The sequence below is a fragment of the Ursus americanus genome, chromosome 13 (genome assembly GCF_024610735.1).
Source record: "Ursus americanus isolate L20-20 chromosome 13, mUrsAme1.1.p, whole genome shotgun sequence".
Classification (NCBI taxonomy): domain Eukaryota; kingdom Metazoa; phylum Chordata; class Mammalia; order Carnivora; family Ursidae; genus Ursus; species Ursus americanus.
The window spans coordinates 163895-183520 of record NC_142139.1 but is presented as its reverse complement, the minus strand read 5'-3'; the positions used below and the strand labels follow the sequence as shown (position 1 = coordinate 183520).

The following is a 19626-nucleotide window of genomic DNA, read 5'->3' as shown; positions in this document are numbered from 1 at the left end:
AGTTTTACTAAAGAGGTAACAATCGTCTTTGGTCCTGAATAAGGAATAGAGGCAGACTAGAACAGTAGAACTTATTAAACAAAGGGAATGGCAAAAGAGAGCTCTTGGAAGCATAGAAATACATGAGACATTTAGGGCATAGCAAGTAGGACAGCTAGAATTCAGAGTGAGTACTGGGTAGATTTAAAGCTGGAGCAGCGCAAGTGCCAAATTGTAAAGAATCCTATTCACCTGTAAGGTTTTGAACTTTGTGTAAGAAATGGAGAACATATTCTGACAGCATTATGGAGGATATATTGTAAAAAAGGAACAAGGTATACAGATCAATCTGACTCAGAAAGGGGAAAGCCTAAGCAGCGGAAAGAAAGACAAGCATCCAGATGGGGTATGCAAACAGACTGTGTGTTAAAATCATTCTTTCAGCAGTTGGAATTTTATTAGTTGAAGTTACCCTTCCTGAAGGTTTGTTTTCATCTGCCTTACAGAATCTGGTTGATCTTGCAGGCAGTGAAAGAGCTGCTCAAACAGGCGCTGAAGGTAATGGAAACTAAGAAATGTATTGGTCTCAATGTCATCTTGTTCTTTTACAGAAGAAAAAAAAGTGCTACCTTGCATTTAGAAACTAATAATTCTGTGATGAAAGTCTTTAACATAAAAAGCAGCTTCTGGGGGCACCTGGGTGACTCAGCTGGCTAAGTGTCTAACTCTTGATTTCGGTTTAGGTCATGATCTCATGGTTGTGAGATTGAGCCCTGTGTTAGGCTTGCGCTGGGCATGGAGCCTGCTTGAGATTTTCTCACCACCCCATCACCTCCCCCCTCCTCCCCCTCTCCGCCTCGTGTTCTCTCTCTCTCAAAAAAAATTTAAAAAAATTTTTTTCAAAGTTCATTTAAAAACAGCTTCTGTATCTGCCAAATTATCTAGTTTGGGCTACTGTAACATCAATTAAAAAGCTAAAACTATGCAGTTGATAGGATTGCATAGCTGTAAAGCTTGTGAGAGTGCCATGAAAACCATCCGGATTTTCATAATTAGTAAGGAAATTCGGAAAGGCAGTGGGGTACAAAATTAATATACAGACATTAATAACTCATAATACAACAACCAGTTAGAATATTTAGTGTACAAAAAGACTCCATTTACAGTAATGACTTATAAGATCTAATACCTAGGTAGAAACTCAACAAAAATTACCCAAGACCAAAATAAAGAAAACTTTAAAACAGACCTAAAAGACATAATCAAATACTTGAACAAATGGAAAAGCATACTTAGACAGGAAGTTTCAAAATCATGAAGATGTCGAACCTTTCTATGTTAATTTCCTACAGCCTGACACAGAGACCGCTCCTCTGAGCTAGGCCTATATCCACCAAACCTGCAACCTGTGAACGAGAAATACATGCTCCTGTTTTGTTTTTGTTTTTTTCTTTTCTTTTTTCTTTTCTTCTCTCTCTCTCTCTTTTTTTTAAATATATGAGCCATGTGAGGATATTAGTTGAAAAATTAGAACTTTGTTGGTTGTGAACCTATAATAATTAATTTGGTTGTTAAGTCTATAGTTGCCTATATTTGGAAGTTTGGAAAAAAACAGATTTGAACTGAGGAGTTAGACAGGCTCTTTTAGGAAATGAACTTTTCTTCCCTCTCATTTTTTTTTTCTTAGCCATCTGTTCTTTTTGCTCTTTCTCTTAGGTGATAACATTTCTGATTTACTTAATAGGTCCGAGGAATAAGGAGAGAGCTCCTTTTACTGGTGGTATTAAAAGTGGGCTCAGATCCAATCCAAGGCACAGACTTTATCATCTAACCCTTACCAGAAAGTCTAATTTCTCTTATAACTTACTGATAAATAAGTTCATCATCTAGTACAGAGGTCAACTTCAGTTTTCATATTTGCCTAATAAATGCAGGTGTGCGACTCAAGGAAGGCTGTAATATAAATAGAAGTTTATTTATTTTGGGACAAGTGATCAAGAAACTTAGTGATGGACAAGTTGGGTAAGTTTATTCCACTGTACATTTACATATTAATGCTTACATTGTGCATGAGGTTGAAAATTATAATACTTCCCTGTATTAAGTAGCTTTTGTGATTCTGTGAGCAAGCCTAGCTTCTTAGACATATGACTGTGACCTACTAAATTTACTCTTTATCTTAAATATGATTTAGTTAGTAGTTTTGATCTGCCTCATGGAACCGTAAAGAATTTTTAAACTGTAGCTAATTTAAGGTTCTGCATTAAAAACCAACTACTTCTGTTGTATAAAAATTCTTACAATTTTTTTTCCCAAACCTCTTTCTAAGTGGTTTCATACATTATCGAGATAGTAAATTAACACGAATTCTCCAGAATTCCTTGGGAGGAAATGCAAAAACACATATTATCTGCACAATTACTCCAGTGTCCTTTGATGAAACCCTTACTACTCTACAGGTGAGTTTGATTTTGATTTCAATATGGGGGAAAATCATCTATAAGAAAAAATTACCCACTAAAATTAGGTATCTTCTTTTTAATGACATAACATACCTGCTGCAATAAAACCGATGTATTGCCTACTAAATAGTATTCCTTTATTTTCCCAAATTTCAATCATTCATATCCCACCTCCAAATTTTTGCCACATCCAACACTATTATACTATTTTTCTTTAAAAAAAAAAGTTCACTTTTTCTACTTATTGTAGAAGGAAACTTTGTCTCATTCCCATGAATGAAAAACTAATATGACTTTTCAACAAATAGGTATGTGTGTTCACCTAAGGCTTACATTTTCTGTTTAAAAAAAAAAAAGGAAAAATGTGAAATGCCAATAGAATAGCTGTCTCAATCAAGGATTCGGTGTTCTTTAATGGTGACCTTCATGGACCCACGTACAGTTCCTGCTGCTACTCACACTATAAGAAATATTGTTGTAAATAGTTATTGAGCACTAGATCAACGTAGTGTCAGAGAAACAAAGACAAAAAATACAATCCCTGACCTCACAATTCATAGTCTTAGAGGGAAGATAAGACCCGTCTTCCAATGAGATTGCCTTGGATTCAGTAACTATTGATAAATAGAGTTCAGAGAAAGGAGAGATACTTTGAAGTGGAAGCAAAGCTTCAGAGTAGAGGGGGCAGTTGCACTGGACTTTGAGGGGTGACTGGGATTCCAGTAAGCCAGTGTTTGTAGGTTCTCTGTTGGCATCCATCCATCTTCAAGATATTTCCTTCACTCTACTGCAGACTAGCAGCTGGGGTAAGTTACAAGGACGTAGAATACTGTCCGTGTTCAAAAGTATTAAGCCACCAGGGAAGAGTATTGATCTTTCTTTATGAAACTTAATTGTAAGAAACCTAAGTAGTATTAATTAAATTAATTTTTTATATTGAACACTTAACACTCTTGTATTTTTCCCCAGTTTGCCAGCACTGCCGAATATATGAAGAATACTCCTTATGTTAATGAGGTATCAAGTGATGAAGCTCTCCTGAAAATATACAGAAAAGAAATAATGGATCTTAAGAAACAGTTAGAGGAGGTATGTATGAGCCATGTATTTCAGTAAAGAATAGGGACAGATTGAGAACTAAGATCTGCCCAAATGCCCAGAGATTCTTAATTCATCAATATATCTGAGGTCTATAACCTAAATTTAAAACAGCTTTCAAGTAAGGAGAAATCAACTCATAAAAATTTTAGTTTAATTTACTATAAACTGAAAACTTAGGTTTCTTGAAATTATTTTAGATTTTGTTTTTCATCTCCAAAGGGCAAAGTTTGAGATTTTCAAATGAGCCAAGTAGAGACATTCTTTCTAAATTGTCACAAATACATTGGGAATTAGGTTAAAAAGAAAGACCATGTATAGTTACTTAAAACTTTATTTTTGTATTTTCTCATTATCTTGAATTCTTCTTCTGACCCTATGATTAAGTCTAATAAGGTAGCATAATCACTTGTCATGTAATTTGTTTGTTTTAACCATTACGGTTTCATATTTTGTAAAAATCTAGTATTTTAGTTATCTTTTTAAAAATGATCTAAAATTTTAAAAAATAAAATAAAATGAGCTAAAATATCAAATGAAAGTCTTAGGAGAACATCCGGTCTTTTACTGTAGGTATTCAATTCTCTGCTTTTATGACTTCTCTGCCTGTTATTTATAATTGCCTATTATTAGGCAATTAATAGAATTGTGATAATAGCCTTCTATAATCTTCTATATTACACCTACAATACACAGGAAGAAATGTGTATTTTACTTTATTATAGGTTTGAGAAATTACTGATTATGGTAACTGCCATAGTATTAGTATTTTGTAGGTAGGGTATATTTCATTTCAATAAAGCCCAATGTGGGGCTCGATCTCAAAACCCTGAGATCATGACCTGGACTGAAATCAAGAGTCAAACGCTTAACTGATTAAGCCACCCAAGAGCCTCCCCATACAAATTTAATATTCTGTTCTTTTAAGCTACTTTCAAGGTTTTAAAATCTAGCTACATTTATTATTAACATAACTTAATATTATATTCTATAGGTTTCTTTAGAGACTCGGGCCCAGGCAATGGAAAAAGACCAGTTGGCCCAACTTTTGGAAGAAAAAGATTTGCTTCAAAAAGTACAGATTGAGAAAATTCAGAACTTAACACGGATGCTGGTGACCTCTTCTTCCCTCACATCACAACAGGAATTACAGGTAAACTTTAAAACATGACAACTCAGACTTGGTATACAGAGACTGGGATTGGTATTCCTTTGTGTTTATTGTACAGTTATGCACATCTTATCCTTTCATACAGTATATTCAGAAAACCCAGAACATTATGTGTGTTTGCCTATACATCAGCAAAACCTAAGAGGTTCATTACAAATACTGATCCCATGTGTAGAGGTCCTAATTCAAGAAGTCTGAAATACTGACAAGGAATCTATGTACCATATGCTTCTTAAGAAATTCTAATAAAGTTGATCAGGTGACTGGGAACCATAAGTGTTTAGGTAATATTTTCTATTTAAGGAAACAAATCTTGATCTCAGGAAGATTGATCTGGACTGTAGATCAACACAGTGATCAAAGTTCTGGCTCCCAGTACGTGTACTATTGTTTTTACTAGAGTTAGGGGTTTTTATCCAGTAGGTATTTTTTGGCTATGATGGTATCATGATTAAAAGGATGGCCTCTGGAGCTTGACTGCCTGGTTTTGAATCCTGGTGCTGTTGATTCCTAACTCTTTACCTTGGGCAATTTCTTAAATCCACTTTGCTGCAGTTTCCTTATCTGTGAGATAGCTTGATTTGCACCTCATAGGGTTGTTGTGAGAATTAGCTGAAATAATACATAGAAAGTGCTCAACACTACATTTTACACAGGGCAAATCCACAGCAAATACATGCTGTTAAGATAATTATTAATAGACATGTTCAAGTCACCATACTATGTATAAGGAAGACATCCCAAGTGCTTTTTGTTGACTGAGTGGTGAATAGGAAACAGCCCAATGGGGAAGGTATAGGGAAGAAGATTTCAGGAAGAGATGCACATGTACAAAAGCTTGGAGTAATGAAAACAACATAACGTATCCGTTGGACTTAAAATGTTTTGGTGTCAGTGTCAGTTTAAATCACAGTGAAGGATTCGGACATTGCATTATCCTAAGGGCAAGGAAAAGTCTGGTAGGTAACATGATCACAATTGTATTTCAGAAAGGTGTGGCTGCTTGTGTGCATCAGGTTGTTTGGGGCTCTACAGGACTCTGACTCTGGAAATGGAAAAATGGGTAAATTGGAGAGCTACGTGGGAGGTAGACTCAATAGGACTTTGTGATTATTTAGATGTGTGGGACAGGGAGAGGGAGAGAGGTATCCAGAATGACTTGCAAACATTGCTGGGTAGCTGGTAGCAGTATTCATTGTTAAGAAATACCGAATGAAGAGCAGTGCGGCTCTCAGGGTTTTATTTGGGACAACTCCAGTTTAAGGTTTTGGTAATTGAATATGCAAGTATATGAAAATCAGGTGAAAGGTGTGAGGTAGAGATATCACTTTGGGCATTAGCTGCTGCAGATCCAAAGTCAAGTCATGGGAATGGATGAGTTTGTTCTGAGAGCGTGTTTGGGAATGAAAAGACCAAAGACCAGACCCCCAGAACAACTTTTTAGATAAAGGTAGAAGAATCCCGAAGGGAGCTAGGATTAGTTCTAGAGTTAAGAAGGAAACCAGGTGAATTGTGGTCACTAAGGGAAGAGAGTATTTCGGAGAGGTAGTGATCAGCGGTGTCACATTCTGCTGAGAAGTTAATTAAGATAAATTTAAACAAATTTTTTTTGGATTTGAAAACAAGAAGCTCATTTACAAAGCAATTTGAGTTATGTGCTAAGAGTGAAAGCCATCTTACAAAGGGTTGAGATGACCCCAAGGGATGAATGAGATCATGAACACAGTAGAGAGGACTGACCTCAGATAGAAAAAAGGATCATTTATAGATCAGCTCACCTAGAAAAAGGATGTAGTAATAGGATAGTTGGAAGGATCAAGGAAGATGAGATAGTACTTGTACCTCATAGAGGGACAGGAGAAGAATGGTAGCTGTGAAATATGGAAAAACACAAGCAGAGGAGAAGAAACCAGCAAACCAGAGTGAGTGGTGAGGACAGCTAGCTGGGTGGGATAAACACAGGAGACAGAGGTGTTCCTGAAAGGATGAGGAAGGCGTAGACGGATGATGAGGAAGAGCACAAAAGAGAAACGAAAAGAAGCAGCTAGAGAGAAGTGTGAAGAGTTTGTTTTTAAAAAATCAAAAGCAAGCGAAGAGGCTGGAGCATTCATTCATGAAGCTGTTAGGAGGTTGCTGGTAAAGGTAACAGATGAGTACATAACTCAGGGAGAAAGAAACAGTGAGGTTAGGAGCACTGGGGGAGGCATTAGCTTTACTGAATTGGAAGAGAACTGCATTGTGAAGGCTGTGTGGAGATTTACTCTCTGAAGGAAGTTCAAACAGACCCTCTGTCTGCCCTTTCCCAGTTAGAGCTGGACGCCCCAGAGTGCTTTTGGTAGCTGTGGTGTGGCGGCCGCAGCTCCACTGCTAGAGAACGCTGGATTACGTGGGAGGTTGTGAGTCAGCCGATTCCCTTCAATTAAGTCCCAGAAAAGTTTGTAGGAAAACTTTCAAATAAAACATGAGTTTTAAATAAGGGTGTTTCATTAGATTTTTTATGGGGTTAAACACTGATTTTAAAAGTTTGTCTTCTCAGGATGTCCTTAGACTGATAGGATATTAAAGTAGGCTTAAAAAGAATTTCACCAAGGCCATGTTTTCCAAAAACTGTAAACTAATCCCCTTGTTTTATGATGTTTGAGCCCAGATCTTGTGAGATAATTTTGATTTCTTCCTCTGTAGGCCGAAAGAAAACGAAGAGTCACTTGGTGCCTTTGCAAAATTAACAAATGAAGGACTCAAATTATATAAATGAATTTAATATGTCAACAAATGTAACAAAAACACGGAAGGCGGCTATAACCGTAATGGGAGAAATTGATGAATGTGAGTGCTTTTTCAGCTGCTTCTAATTACAAAAGCATCCTGTAAAGAACTACTTTATTTATAACTCAGTTAATGTGATAAACACATTTAATAAAATGTATGTATTTTAGATGCAATTACAATGGAGATAATGATAAAGATTAGTGATTTTAAGAAAGTGAACATTATTATTTTCACATCTCTTAGAACAATACACTTTAGTTGAAACATGAGACTTTCTTATTGTTGGTTTTATTCTAATCATTATCCAATTAAATTAGTATCCATATAACATCTGCTTTAAACTTTCTTTGATCTTGAAAGGGTGGCATTACACAGGCATGTTTCAAAGTAGTGTCTCCAACATTAGCAGTATTTTTAAAGGGCATTTTAAAATCTACTTACAGTGATCAAATCTCAAATTCAGAATTTTTCCCTTTGCCTATATTGTATTAAGGATCAAATATTTTATTGCTAATTCTAACCAGGGATCTTAATTCATATAATAATATAAATGATCATATCTGTTGTTAATATATTCTTGATATTCGTATTGTGAGCACATGTTAGCTAATTGGAGCTTAATTACCTCTGATCAGATTTTTTTTTTTAGTCTTTGGCCTTTTAAGAAACTTTATTAAACATATTTATGGATAAATTTCTTTTTCTCCTAGATTTCTGCTCAGAGCCTGATAATTTCGGTAATACTTTTGATACATTAAATGAGACAGAGTGGAATCCAGCAACAAAGCTACTAAGTCAGGTAACTTAAACATATTTTATAGAACATTATCCTCTTACTTTTTTTATTTTTTTTTAAAGATTTTATTTGTTTGACAGAGAGAGAGAGACAGCAGGTGAGGGAACACAAGCAGGGGGAGTGGGAGATGGAGAGGCAGGCATCCCGCTGAGCAGGGAGCCTGGTGTGGGGTTTGATTCCAGGACCCTGGGATCATGATCTGAGCCGAAGGCAGACGCTTAATGACTAAGCCACCCAGGCGCCCCTCCTCTTTCCTACTCTTTTTAAAATTCGCTTTTTGTTGGTGTTTACGTTGTTGTAGCAGCACATTACTAGCTCTGACTTAGTTTCAGTAACAGTTTTGGTTCTAATTACTCATTACACTCCTAGCTGATAACTGGCATGCAGACGGAAGCTAAAAATTGCATAATGCAGGTGAATGGTAATAGGTAGACCTTTTCGTCTAGTTCTTTCCCAGTAGATCTTAGCATCTTTTTTTCTTTTTTTTTTTAAGTTTCTGTTTTTCCTTAGACAATCCCCTGAGGGTAAAAAGGGTTGATTTTTAAAGTGTCAAAATTCTCAGGCATATAGTAGAAAATGACACAGCAGGGAGGGGGTAATATTGCCAAATCCCACTGAAAAATAAATGTATTATGTGTGGTTTTATCAAACCCTTAGGAAATACTGTAGTGAATACTTCAGTAGGTATAGAGTCCGTATTTCCTTTCTAGGCTACTAACGTCCAAAGAAGTATCGTATAGTTTTATAAATATAAATGTATTTGTTAAGAAAAATTCGTTTTAGTTTTAGAATTTATAAAATTGCAATGATTCTTGGGAATTATTATTACCATTACTTAACCATTATATTAGTTAAAATTAGGCAAGTGTTATAGTTAAAGTGCTTTATGTCCCTAAAACATCCTCTAGAAATGTGTTGTTTTTGGAAAATCCCTGGTGTTAATTTTTGTTTCTTTTTTTTAACTTATGGTTTATCTCTTTCTCATAATAGTATACAAAACAGAAACAGACCTCTTTGAGTGTGGTAAAACATAGCAGCCATTAGAGTTTTAGAGGTCAATAAATAATACCTCTGTTTCCCTTCCAAAATTCAGACCTATCTGAGAAGTTAAACAGGCATCAGACAGGTGGAGAATTAGATTATCGTCTTTATTACTAAGGAGTGTAAGGATCTGTGGTCAAGTAGACTTCCCGGGATACACCCTACCTCCCCAGCCTCCTGCTCCTGATAACTTTTCCAGTTAGATACAGGCAGAGCACTTGTTTATATGTCTTTTTTTTTTCATACTCCTTTCAAAATAGTCTTCTAGTTTACCAAAATGCACACCCTTTATTTTACCCTAGATCAAGCTAAACCATTACAAAGACACTGAAGAAGAGAATGACCTAAGTTAACTACATGATTTCAGGTTAAACTATTTGACTCCAAATTTTAGTTAAGGAAACAATGTAGGACTTGAATTCTCTCTGACTTGAAAATCTGGTTTTGTTTCCAATAGGAAAATTTAGAAAGTGAGCTAAATTCACTTCGTGCCAACTATGATAGTGTAGTATTGGACTATGGACAACTAAGATGAGAAAATGAAGAAATGGAATTGAAATTAAAAGAAAAGAATGATTTGGATGAATTTGAGGCTCTAAAAAGAAAAGCAGAGAAAGATCAGGAGGTAAGAGATGGAAACACGAAGCTAAAACCACACTTTTACAAGAAGTATCGTTCTCTTAGAGATATTTACTTCTAAAGTTGATGTATGGAGAAGCCAACCATTTTCTATGTGCACATACAATTTAGAGAATTTAAGAAATGACTCATTTATATTATTTTTAAAATACTTAAATCATTTGTTTCACATATGAATTATTTTGCTCAAATGTTAATTTGTTGGGCACACCAGAAGTACTGTCTAGAGAATAACCATTTCCGACTGATAACAATATGAATTTTACTACCTGACTGAATGTTTTATGCATAGATGCTGTGTGTTAATGGATTTTGTTTTCTTTAAAAAGTATAATCCTAAATATTTAGAACATTATTAGAATAGCTGGGGAAGTTGATTTTGCTCATGTCTTTTTCCATATCAGAGAGTTATTGTGAAAATTAGTGTAACTGATACTAAATACTAGTAATGAAATTTTTAGAAATGAAACAGATCACTTAAATTTTCTGAATATATAATATTAAGCTACATGTTAAGAGAACCTAATCCAGAAACACTCAGACTTCAGACACTTAGAAATTGTTCAGGAAATTCAAGAGATTTCTTAAAGCAGACCGTCCTTAACCTAGAGGTCACAGACATAAAATTATTTTGTAGAATTTTTGAACGTATATTCATCGTTCTGGAACAAGGATCCATAGCCATTATCAGACTATGAAGCGATCTATGCCTCCCTTTACCCCCCAAAATAAGAGCCAGTGTTCTGGTGTAGTTAAAATATGAGTTAATTGCAGCTACTTATGAGATTTCTGTGAGGATAGCCCAAAGGGACAACGATTTTTCCTCAGTATAGTTTCATTTCTCGCACTCTTTTTTTCTAATAAGGAAAAAAATTCAGTACCAAAAGTATTATTTCCATTCTACCTACAAATTAAAGTTAATCCTACATTTCATAGGTATATAGCCTAAGATGCAAAATCTGTAGGGTTTCATTTACCTTGTTTTAAAATTTGCGTGTTAACAAAATACAGAATGTCATATATTGAGCCGTAAACTTCTATCAATAAAAACCGAGTTTCATAAGGAAGGGGGTGGTCTAGCATCATGGTTAAGAGCATGGTCTCTGGAGCTGAATTTTTTTCCAAGTAGGATGCAAGGCCTTGAACGAGTCCTGGAATCTCTCGGGACTTACTTCCTGTTTCTCTCCACCCTGGAGGTTGAACCAGGTGCTTACCAAGGCCCCTTCTAACTCCAAATTTCATCTGATTGTATCTTACTTGTTATAAATGATATGACGTAAAATTAACTTTGGGCATAAGTATAGCAATAATTTCTCGAGGTTTTTTACATGATTTATATATTCAATTAATAATAAAAACTGAAGCTCACAGAGTATATGACTTGACTCTCACATCCTGATTTTTTTTTTCCTTTTAACCACAGTCAAGGGGGGAAATAATCCTATTCTTTTCATCTTTACTTGGACACAACTAAAATTCTAGGTTCTATAAGGTAACATAAAATATTAAGTAATAAAAACTTATTCTGTTCAGAGGCAGTTCCATTCTATTTTAAACTAAAAAAATAAGTCTGTGTATGCAGTGAAATATGTTCCCGAACCCCCATTTGGGGGAAAAGATTAGCCAAAAAGGAGTAAAATGTCTAATTATGGCCTTAGGACATGTGGTCATTGCCCTGGTTTGCCTAATGGTCTTATAAATGACCAGAGCTGTGTATCATTTTCAAATAGGAATATAGAAATACAGGATGTTTAAATAGTAATTTTTAGAAACAAAGTCAAGTATCATCAAGCTCGGGGAACAAAGGAAATTCCAACCCTCCACAATTTTAACAACTTGGAGGTTTTTATCTTCAGGAATTAAATGTTTTATTTCACCTGCTGAAAATTAAGTTGCAATCTGTACTATTTTTTTTATGTAGCAACCAATTAACTTTTGATCATATCATATACTTTCTCTTTATGCTCAGCATCTTAAATAATACCTCATTAGGAAATTACAGTTCAAGTTTTACAAAAGTTCATCTTTCTCCATTAATGAGAGCTAATACTTAAAGTGCTATTTCAAATGAGAAATGAAATAAGTTTTCTTTCTAAACGTTTATTTTCCAAAATAAAGATTAATTTTTTAGTTCTTCCTTATTGGTAAATGTGATTTTGTTGCACAAAATTTAGAAACAAGAAAGATAAAAAGATGGAGCCAATTTAAATTATAGCCAACACAAATATCTAAAAATTCTCTGTACAGTTGATGGCTACTGACCACATATGATGACTGAGTACTTGAAGTGTGGCCAGTCTGAACTGACTTAAGTACAGAAAAAAAAGGAATGTAAACTATTTAATTTTTTATATTGATTACATGAACAAGTGATAATATTTGGGATATATTAGGTTCAAATATATATATATATTTTTTTAAAGATTTTATTTATTTGACAGAGACAGCCAAGGTTCAAATATATTTTTTAAATTCGTTCTGTTTTTTTAATGCAGCCAGTAGGAAATTTTAATTACTAGCTTGGCTCACGTAATATTCCTGGATGATGCTGACCTAAAATAAGAATGTCAGCATTAGTCTCAATCTAAACTAGTTAGGACTGAATTTAACATTCAGAAAATACTACTTAAACAGGTTGCTATTTTCGTAAATCTATTACATTTCTACTAGAATTTGCCTTTTTTTCCTTTTTTAATCTTATTTTATTTAAATTCAATTAATTAACATATAGTGTATCATTAGTTTCAGAGGTAGGGTTCAGTTTGGGTGTAGAGTTTGTAAATTCTTTTTTTATTATTTAAATTCAGTTAATTAACATGTAGTGTATCTTCAGTTTCAGAGGTAGAGTTTAGTTATTCATCAGTTGCATATAACACCCAGGACCCATTACATCAAGTGCCCTCCTTAATGTCCATCACCCAGTGATCCCACCCCCCCACCCTGCCTTTACTTTTTAAGGACTCATCAAATCATGAAGATTTTATCATTCTAAGAGAAAATATGTTTATGCGTAAGTTGTCATTTACGTGTTTTGACACAAGAGTATGTAGTACTCAAATATTTAATGCTCCAGATATTTGATGGAAAGGAAACTTTAACAGAAATATAAAGCAATAGCATCATCTTTCCAATATTTTCTGTAGAATGAATCAACAAGGTAATAATTGATAATCCTATACATAGCTCTGTAGCTTTAGTGAACAGTGATATTATCTTAAAGACACCACATGAAACTACTCTCATCCAGACCTAAATTCTAAAGCACGAATCCTTAAAAAGTATGTCAGTCTAAAGCTAAATGGCTAATTTATGGGAAGAAAACAAGTAGAATAAATACATTTCTGCACTTAACCTCCCCCAAACAAAAATCTATTAAAAGTGTGTTTTTTAAAGTTGGATTACCAGTTTCTCTCCTCCAAGGGACACATACTAATTTGCTTTTGACATTATTATAGCATTATTAACAGATGACATAACTGTTACTTGGGTCATGCTGAGGTTTTTTTCTTGTTTGCTTGTTTTGTGGTGTTTGGGTATTTTTTGTTTGGCTTATTGGGTTTTTGTTTGTCTTGTATCTTCAAATAATGAGGTGTTCTGTAATAGTAGCTTGAACAATTGATCTCTCGGTCCCTTCTTACTGTTTTGGTGATTCTGAAGCAGTGAAAAACTGCTATCTTTTGGGGGGTTTTCTTTGTCTTTTTTTTTTTTTTTTTCTTTATTAACTATTGGTTTGCTCTGTTGCCTGTTCACATGCTCTTACAGATGCAACTAATTCATGAAATTTCCAACTTAAAGAATTTAGTTAAGCATGCAGAGGTGTATAATCAAGATCTCGAGGTGAGCATTTATGTTGGTATTTCTGTTATAAGGAACTAGAACTATAAAATGTACATCATGTAATTGAACATGATTTCAGAAAATTCAAGGAACATTTTGTTTTTTAAATATCAACTTTTTAAATTTTACTAACAGTTTAAACTATTAAATGTAAGTTCTTTTTAATCCCCTAAAATTTAAATCCATAAAATACATTTCACTTTTTTTGTTTCACACTTCTTATAGAATGAACTAAGCTCAAAAGTAGAACTGCTTAGAGAAAAGGAAGACCAGATTAAGCAGCTACAGAAATACATAGACTCTCAGAAGTCAGAAGATGTGAAAATGGACTTGTCATACTCGTCGGTAAAAATCAGGTTTATTTTGTTGTTGAGTCACGTAGGCATTTATAGTACACCATCATCATTATTATAGCAAATGCTTATATTGAGCCTACTGTGTGCCAGGCTTTGTTGTAATTGTTTTACATATAGTATTTTATTTAATCTTGTCAATGACTCTATGAAAGAGGGACTGTTAGTATCATTGCCATTTTATGGATAAAGAATCATTTGCAGAGGGGCGCCTGGGTTCCACAGCGGTTAAGCGTCTGCCTTCGGCTCAGGGCGTGATCCTGGCGTTCTGGGATCGAGCCCCACATCAGGCTCCTCCGCCATGAGCCTGCTTCTTCCTCTCCCACTCCCCCTGCTTGTGTTCCCTCTCTTGCTGGCTGTCTCTATCTCTGTCGAATAAATAAATAAAATCTTTAAAAAAAAAAAAAAAGAATCATTTGCAGAGAATTGAGGATATCATTCTTTGAGTGAATATAAGTAAGTTAAAGATGAGTTTACATTAAAAATTGGTAATTCAGAATTTTTTATTTTTTTCAATATTTTATGTAAATGCATGCCAGAGTATGTAGTCAGTATCTGCAGGTGAACACTTATGTTGGTATTGATAAGTAACTAGAACTATACGTATCACACGCGATTGAGCGTGATTTTCTAAATTTCATCAATATTAATGCATTCTCATTATAATTTAAATAACTATTTTAACCATTTGGTATTTTTCAGAAACTGTAGCTCTAGATGATTTTAGTTGGTATGAGATATGGCATTGAGGGACTCCTGGGTGGCTCAGTTGGTTAAGAGTCTACCTTCAGCTCAGGTTGTGATCCTGGAGTCCCAGGACTTAGCCCCCGGCGGGCTCCGTGATCAGCGGGGAGTCTGCTTCTCCCTCTGCCCTTCATGCCACTCTCGCGCATGCGCATGCACTCTCTCTCACTCTCTCTCACACACAAATAAATAAAATCTTTAAAAAAAAAAAGATATGACACTAAATAACATTGACTGTCATGGTAAAATTGTTAATTTTTGTTGCTTGCTTTCTATTCTATTTGCCTTTAGTCCTCTTGATTACTTCAAGAAAGTATCAGCTTGATTCTAGTTTTTAACACTCTTTTTAAAAAGGTAGCAGTTTCTAGCTGAATTTTTGGTTTCTGTTGTTCTTTTGTTTTCGTTTGAGTTTTTCAGAGTACTTTTTGTTACCCTCTATCAGGACTCTTCTGTTACCTGTTATTAATGGCAAATGATCCTTTGTAAAAGTAATCTTACTGTTCTAAAGCCCTGGAAGAAAGGCACTTTCATATAATCCATGAGTGTCTGTTGATAGAGTGGCAAGCAGAATTTCCCACTTTTTAAAACTTATTACTTCTTTCTCTTTATTCATACAATTTATTCATTCTTGTACATTAATATTCTGCCAAGGATATATGTGGTTGAATTTATGTAAGCTAAAGTCATGTTAAAATGCCACTTCTCTCTAAAAATGAGACTGGGGATCTTTTCATGCATTTATCAATCATTTGCATTTTTCCCTTCTGTGAGTTGCCTATTCATTTTTTCTCTGTTTTTCTATTGGGTTTTTTTTCTTTTTCTTTTCTATTTGTGATTTCATATCCTTAATTTTAACTATGAAGTACTCACCTGCCATGTTTTTAGAATCACTTAAAAATACATAGGAAATTTTAACAAGCTAGCTGAACAACAATTGTGTTAACCTTTTTTAAACAATAACACATTTCTACAGTCTATACAATGATTCTGTAAGTTGGAAAAATATAGCCAGAGTTTTTTAAATGTTTTTATTATGGAAAATATTATTTCTCTTCATCTTTCATAAATACACATTTGATAATTAGCATATTTTCACCATTTTTTATTTGAAATTTAATATTATATGTACATGTTCTCTAAAGTCTTTTCCAACTCTCAGAAAGATTTCACTAAATTCTATTTGTCGTGTGTATAGGAAAGCACCAAAGACCTAAAACAAATGAAACAGACTCTGCTTGATGCTGAAACTGTAGCCCTTGATGCCAAGAAAGAATCAGCCTTTCTTAGCATCTGGAGCTGAAAGAGAAAATGGTAAGTGTTTCCTGTAATATTTATAATAAAACAGTTGTTACAATCAGTACATTTCTGTGAATTTGCAATGTTTCAACAGAAAGAGCTGACAAGTACATACAAGCAAATGGAGAATGATGTTCAGTTATATCAAAGCCAGCTGGAGGCAGAAAAGAAAATGCAAGTTGATCTGGAGAAAGAATTACAGTCTTCTTTTGATGAAATAACAAAACTCACGTCCCTTATAGATGGCAGAGTTCCAAAAGGTATTTCATAATTTCAGACTTTATTCTTTGCAGGTCTGACTTTGTCTAGAAACCTACGTAAAGGATTTGGTGACTACATTCCAATGATTAGAAATCTATTATTCTCTGATCTGATTGTTTTAATAGCCAAATAATGAGTTTCAATATTATTTGAGATCAGTATTTATAACTGCTTCCATGGAATTCCAATTCATAAGGGTTTAGGAATTATTTTTCAAATAAATTGGATCTGCTTTTTAAAAGTGGTTGAAGAACTATTAACAATTAGATTACCTGTTAACCAACATTGACTCTTTAATAAATTTTATATAGTCTGATTAAATAACCTAGCTTTGCTTGTAATTTAGATTGTCCCAATAACTGCAGGCTGTTTTAATTTGCCCAAAATGTCCTAGATTTGCTCTGTAATTTGGAACTGGAAAGAAAGATTACTGACCTCCAGAAGGAACTGAATAAAGAAGTTGAAGAAAACGAAGCTTTGCGTAAAGAAGCTAATTTGCTCTCAGCATTGAAATCTTTACCCTCAGAAGTAGAAATGCTGAGGAAAGAGGTAAACACGTTTTTAAGCAAATAACTCTTCTTTTGATCTAAAAACCTTGTAATAGCGCTTTAAATATTTTGCCATCATTTATCTTAAAGTAGCGGTAAAGAGACTGTAAACATTTGACTCAACTTGGTAGGAATAGAAATGAATGTAGTTCCTCCTCTAATTTTCTTATATTACTAGGAAACACACTCTCAAAGACTATTTAATAGTATATTTAGTAACCTGACCCATGTAACAACCATTTCTACAGTCCAAGTGTTTCCCTTAAACAGAGTTCTGGGGGCGCCTGGGTGGCTCCGTTGGTTGAGCATCTGTCTGACTCTTGGTTTCGGCTCAGGTTGTGAGATCCAGCCCCACAGTGGCTCCGTGCTCGGGCCGAGCCTGCTTGTCCCTCACCCTCTGCTCCTCCTTCCGCCGCCCATGCACTCTCTCTCTTTCTCTGAAATAAATTTTAAAAAAATATATTTTTTTAAACAGAGTTCTATGGGGGCATCTGTCTGCTCAGTCAGTAGAGAGTGTGGACTCTTGATCTCAGGGTTGTAAGTTCAAGCCCCACATTGGGTGGAGAGATTACTTTAAAATAAAATCTTTAAACAGAGTTCTACAGCCCATCCTTTTTTAAATCTTTTTTTGGTACTAGTTCCATCACTATGTTGAATAAAAAAGAGTAATGAGATATAAGGGAGGGGCTTGATAAAGTTTAGGGGTCAGTGTAAATCTTGCAGGCTAGTGAACAATCCTGTAAACCATCGACCAGCCTTTCCTTTCTCTCTACCTTTCTAAAAGAAATAAAATTGACAAGTGTTTGAAGACCAAATGGCAGACATCATGCTAAAGAATTCTAGCAATATTATTTAGTCATCCTAAAAACTCTTTAAAGTAGGTGCTGTTTTTTAGCTCAACAAATAGTTATGAAACCAGTAGCTGTTATGAAACCAGTAGTTGAGCTACACAGACGTGCCTTCTATCCTAAGTCCGTGATTGAAACAACCCTGCTGTATTACCCGTGTCCTTAGTCTCTACTTTCAGTTCACCACTCTTCTTCCCACCATTTCTACCTTACTTTTCACAATGATTTTACTGTTTATAAGCTGGATATGGTTTATTTAAAGAACAATTCAAATAAAGTTTAATTATTTAAATTATTCAGGGATTACATTAATAGAAATCTGAGCTGCATTCAAAGGCTTTAGGGAAAAAATGTGTCAAATTCTAATAAAAACCAAAAAATGACACACCAAGAGGTTAGAAAATACTTTAGAATGATAGATAAGGAAATAAAGGCACATACTGAAATAAAGTGTTTCTACTGAGCGTCCTTCTCCATGCAATCCCTACTAGAACCCAAAGAGATTAGAAAACAAAACTGAAGGTAAAGTTAAAGAGGATAATACATTGGTAAAGGGATGGCGACAATAAAAATGTTGCCTTTCCTCTGTCAGATCTTTGCTTAATTTCAGTGTCTTCCCCCTCCCCCACCCCCCCCACCCTGAAGAAACTTTTTTTCCTGAAAACTCCTTCAGTAGATCATACATTGCTAAATTTTATTTCTTTTCCATAGATGCATGATAAATCTGAAGAGCTCTCTTTAATAACATCGGAAAGAGACAAATTGTTTTCTGAAGTAGTTCAAAAGGAAAGTAGAATTCAAGATTTACTTGAAGAAATTGGGAAAACTAAAAATGACCTAGCAGCTACCCAGTTGAATTACAAAAGCACCGATCAAGAATTCCAAGATTTTAAAAATCATCGTATTGAATTTGAGCAAAAGTATAAGATGGTCCTTGAGGAGAATGAAAGAATGAATCAGGAAATAGGAAATCTCTCTAAACAAGCTCAAAAACTTGGTTTAAGTTTGGATGCGTTCAACACAGAGGTCGGTACGAGATACCCTCTAGGGAAGCAATCTTTAGTCTTCTGGGGTTTGGCTTCCGTATATATATCCCACAGAATGCTCTGCTTTTCACATTTTCTTTTTCTTACTTTAAAGCTTTCTCCCAAATCTGAAGAACTTCAGCAGAACACAACAGAGAGTCAAAAAAGGTTAAATGAATTGGAAGACCTGAAGGAACAATTAGAAAGTAGAGATTTGAGGCTGCAAACTGTGGAAAAGGAAAAAACACTGATCGCTGAGCAACTTCAACAAACTTTAGTAGAAGTAAGAACCTTAATTCAAGAAAAGAAGGACCTTAAACAACTCCAGAAGAGCCTGCAGATTGAGAGGGACCAACTCAAAAGTGACATTCAGGATACTGTAAACATGGTAAGGCTTTGACTGAGTAAACTCTGAAAACTCAGAGCCTCCGTACAAACAGTCCAGGAGAAGCCATCACTTACGATTCATGGTCCAGTAGACACCACAAAATGACTTTCACTGTTTCACATTGTTCTAATGGAAATTGTTTTGTTTCTCTGACAAAGAATATAGACACCCAAGAACAATTAAGTAGTAAGGAGGGCACATATTGCATGGTGCACTGGGTGTTATACACAACTAATGAATCATCGAGCCTTACATCGAAAATCGGGGATGTACTGTATGGTGACTAACATAATATAATAAAAAATCATTATTAAAAAAAAAAAAAAAAAGAAATGCTCTTGAGTCTTTGAAACAACACCAAGAAACAATTA

General features: G+C 34.7%; 1 protein-coding gene across 1 annotated transcript in view; it reads left to right on the top strand.

Annotated features, from left to right (window-relative positions):
- LOC123793401 (centromere-associated protein E-like) overlaps window positions 1–19588 on the top strand; it is a 29017-nt gene extending 9429 nt beyond the window's left edge. The window contains 17 exon segments of the mRNA XM_087866344.1: window positions 486–537; window positions 1914–2001; window positions 2309–2438; window positions 3411–3530; window positions 4534–4692; window positions 7393–7435; window positions 7438–7536; window positions 8190–8278; window positions 9774–9941; window positions 13718–13792; window positions 14018–14137; window positions 16085–16172; window positions 16175–16200; window positions 16280–16445; window positions 16841–16995; window positions 18554–18868; window positions 18983–19588. Coding sequence (XP_087722470.1) covers window positions 486–537; window positions 1914–2001; window positions 2309–2438; window positions 3411–3530; window positions 4534–4692; window positions 7393–7435; window positions 7438–7536; window positions 8190–8278; window positions 9774–9941; window positions 13718–13792; window positions 14018–14137; window positions 16085–16172; window positions 16175–16200; window positions 16280–16445; window positions 16841–16995; window positions 18554–18868; window positions 18983–19267 — 2178 coding nt within the window. The 3' untranslated portion in view covers window positions 19268–19588.
- The last annotated feature ends 38 nt before the right edge of the window (window positions 19589–19626 follow it).